At 56.3% G+C, this 3656-nt stretch overlaps 2 protein-coding genes across 3 annotated transcripts in view; one reads left to right on the top strand and one right to left on the bottom strand.

The window, feature by feature from the left end:
* Nucleotides 1-9: 9 nt before the first annotated feature.
* Nucleotides 10-3105, bottom strand: LOC104913627 (C-type lectin domain family 2 member F-like; the record flags this gene model as incomplete). The annotated part of the gene is made up of 3 exons (XM_031556046.1): nucleotides 2493-3105; nucleotides 1053-1164; nucleotides 10-169 (listed from the first exon to the last, which is right to left on the bottom strand). Coding segments are annotated over exons 1-3 (303 nt in total), but the record flags the coding sequence as incomplete, so codon positions are not given.
* A 311-nt stretch (nucleotides 3106-3416) lies between these two features.
* The window catches only part of LOC100542602 (zinc finger protein 692-like), a 6964-nt gene continuing 6724 nt past the window's right edge, over nucleotides 3417-3656 (top strand). The window contains exon 1 of one of the 2 annotated variants that reach the window (XM_031556083.1): nucleotides 3417-3503. The gene's annotated coding sequence lies outside the window, so the exon portion shown is untranslated. Of the gene's footprint in view, nucleotides 3512-3656 lie in introns of both variants that reach the window. The other variant, XM_031556082.1, reaches the window with a different exon arrangement.

The following is a 3656-nucleotide window of genomic DNA, read 5'->3' as shown; positions in this document are numbered from 1 at the left end:
CCTCCCCAATCTCACCAACTCCTGCGGGCTCCCCACGGTGGCCAATTGCGCTCCGTGGGACAGACAGAAGCGCTGCCCTCCATCCCAGTCTGCCGCGTCCTCCACGAAGTAGAAGCACTGCGTCCCGACCCCGATCTCATCCTTGGGGCAACCCGGGAGGGGGGAGCGGCTGTGGGGCAGGGGGGGCAAGAGAGGCGTTTCTGGGCTGGAAGGAAGCAGAAGGAGCTGGACGGAAGGACCCGAAGTGATGCTCGGCCTCATAACAACGCTGGGAACATCGTGGGGTGGAAGGGGGCTGCGGTGGATGGGACCCCCGGGTTCCCCCTCCCACGCTTTGCTTCAAATTGGGGCAGTTTCAGGCAATCCCAGCGATGTGGAATATTCACTTTTTCAGGGTTTATTGCAGGGGACGGAGTGCTGCACCCTATGGGGAAACTGCATGGAATGTGGCATCCCTTCGCCACGAGGGCTCAGTGATGCGGTGTGGATCATTCATTAAGCTAATGAATGCTCACTCATTAAGCTAAGGAAGCCCAAAGAACCGTCAGACTGCCCTCCCATGGAACAAGGGCCCCACGCCGTGACCCCACTGGGGTGCCCTAAATCCACAGAGCCCCACGCCTTGACCCCATTGGGAGACCCCAAATCCACGGAGCCCCACACCAACCCCATTGGGAGGCCCCAAATCTACAGAGCCCCACACCATGACCCCACTGGGAGACCCCAAATCCACAGAGCCCCACACCGTGACCCCATTGGGGTGCTCCAAATCCATGGAGCCCCATGTCCTTGACCCCACTGGGGTGCCCCAAATCCACGGAGCCCCAAACCGTGACCCCATTGGGAGGCCCCAAATCTACAGAGCCCCACGCCGTGACCCCATTGGGAGACCCCAAATCCACAGAGCCCCACGCCGTGACCCCATTGGGAGACCCCAAATCCATGGAGCCCCACGCCGTGACCCCATTGGGAGACCCCAAATCCACAGAGCCCCACATCCTTGACCCCACTGGGGTGCCCCAAATCCACGGAGCCCCACGCCATGACCCCACTGGGGTGCCCCAAGCTCACCTGCCAGTGAAATGACAGCGATGAGCAGCGCTGCCACCAGCACAGTGCCTGCAATGGGGAGCAGTTTGTCCTTAATGCACTTCAGGCTGAAATCTGCGGAGGAAGCGGTGCTGGGGAGAGGTGTGGGCAGCAAAACCTCATCGTAACCCAAACCATAACTGTAACTCTAACCCTAACCCTGACCCTAACAGCCTTTACCCCATCCCTGACCTTAACCCTGACCCTAACAGCCTTTACCCCATCCCTGACCCTAATCCTGACCCTAACAGCCTTTACCCCATCCCCAATTCGAATTGTAACCCCGACCCCCCGACCCTAACAGACAACCCTGACTCCTAACTGTAACCCCAATCCCTGACCCATAACCCAAACCCCTCATCGGAACCCAAATTGTCACTATAACCATAACCATAACCGTAACCATAATCCAAACTGTAACCCTAACCCTAATCCTGACCCTAACAATCCTTGCCCCCATCCCCAATCCTAACCTGACTCCTTGACCCTAACAGACAACCCTGACCCCTAACTGTAACCCTAACCTCTGACCCATAACCCAAAGCCCTCATCATAAACCAAACTCTAACCATAACCATAATCCTAACCCTAACCTTGATCCTAACAACTTTTACCCCATCCCTAACCCTAATCCTGATCCTAACAACCTTTACCCTCATCCCCAATCCTAATTGTAACCCGACCTCCCTGATCCTAACAGACAACCCTGACCCCTAACTGCAACCCCAATCCCTGACCCTCACTTCAACCCTAATCCCCCTAACCCCTAACCATAACAACTCTTACGCTCATCCCTACTTGTAACCCTAAGCCCTGACCCTAACCCCCCCACCCTGACTCTTGAACATAACCCTAAACCTAACAAACAACCCTAACCTTGGCCCCTAACTTTAACAGTCCTAATCCTAACCCTAACACTTACCCTAAATTGAAGCCTCACCCTAACCCGTGGGCCTTAACCCTAAAAATCCTTATCCTAATCCTTACTCTAACCTCTAACCCTAACCCCTAACTATAACCCTAAAGAACAATCCTAACTCCTAACTTTAACAGCCCTAATCCCAACCTTTACCCCAACACTTACTCTAACAACCCTAAATCTAAATCTGACCCTAACCCTAACAACCCTAACTCTAACCAACCCTAACCCTGTTAACCCTGGAGGAGCCCCCCCACCCCCAGGCTCCCTTGGACCCCACAGCTCAGTGGGTCCACCCCAAAACCACCACCACCCCCAAAGGAAGTATTTATGGCCGCCCAACCTCATCACATCCCCACCAACCACCCATCATCGCCTTCCCCTCGCCCACCCCTTTAATTAAATGCTCGTTAATTCTGCAGCTCGTTAGCACCGATCCCAACCAAGACCTGGCGCTGGTCCCCAAAAGAGCAGCAGTGCTCACTGGCATCCTTCGCTCCTCGCTGTGGATCCATGGCAGCAGAAATGGGGTGGAGGGTCCTTCGCAGCCCCAAAAGAATGGGGGGGGAAGGGGGTCAGAGTGGGGGGGACCCAAAGGCGGAGAGGGGAGGTTGAGAGCTGGGAACAAACGCTGCTCTGAGTCGGTGCTGGTGGGAGGGGAATGTGCTGCCTCAGAGGCTCCGTGTGCACCGGGAGGAGCAAAAAGTGCAAAATTTCCCTGAATTGGGGGAGAATTGGGGAAGATTGGGGAAAACTGGGGGGAACGTTCGCCATTTCCACACCGGGGTCCCCGTGGGGATGGAGGAATGGAGGCGGTGGGGACCCAAAAGCTCGCAGACTGTGGTGCGCTGCAATGGGGCGTCCGTCCTTTGGGAGGGGGGTGGATTTTGGGTGGGGGAAAAGAGAAAATTTGGGGATGGAAGGGTGAATTTTGGGGGGAAAGAAGGTGAATGGTGGGGATAAGAGAGAAACGTGGGGGGAAAAAAGGATGAATTTGGAGGAAAAATGGCGAATTTGGGTGGGGGAAGAGAAGTGTGGGGGGAAAAAGTCAAATGTAGGGAATAAAAGAGAAATTTTGGAGGAAAAAAGAGAAATTTTGGAGGAAAAAAAGAGAAATTTGAGGGAAAAAGAAACAGAATCCCACCCAAGAGCGGCAGCAGTGGGGTACTGTGACGTCATCATGGCGCCCATGTGACATAATTTGCCCCAAATTTGGCACATTTCACCCAAAAAAATGCCACATTTCATCCAATTGGGCCCTATTCTGTCTCAAAAATGGCCGCCCCCAGCGGTACTACAACTCCCATCAGCCCCCGCGCGAGGGAGCGGAAGCGGCGCAGCGCGCATACCCGTTCCCGGAAGGAGGAGGCGGGATTTCCGCCATTTTAGCGGCGTTCCCTCAGCGCCGGGAGCCGTTTCCTTCGGCTCTTAAAGGGGGCACGGCGCTCGGTGGGGTCCCACTCGCGGAGTGGCGGAGCGGAGCGCGGCGGCGGAGGTCGACCGGTGGGGAGCGGAATGGGGGGCGCGGAGCGGGGCGGGGGGAGGCAGCGCGGGGTTCGGCTTTTGGCTCGATGCGCGGCGCTGTTCCAATCCCCGGGCCGCTTTAAGGGAGGGGGCGGCGGGGAGGCGGGGCTTAGCCGAAAAGGGG

Source organism: Meleagris gallopavo, chromosome 18, assembly GCF_000146605.3.
Source record: "Meleagris gallopavo isolate NT-WF06-2002-E0010 breed Aviagen turkey brand Nicholas breeding stock chromosome 18, Turkey_5.1, whole genome shotgun sequence".
NCBI classification, from domain to species: Eukaryota; Metazoa; Chordata; class Aves; order Galliformes; family Phasianidae; genus Meleagris; species Meleagris gallopavo.
This window is presented reverse-complemented; position numbering and strand designations above follow the sequence as displayed.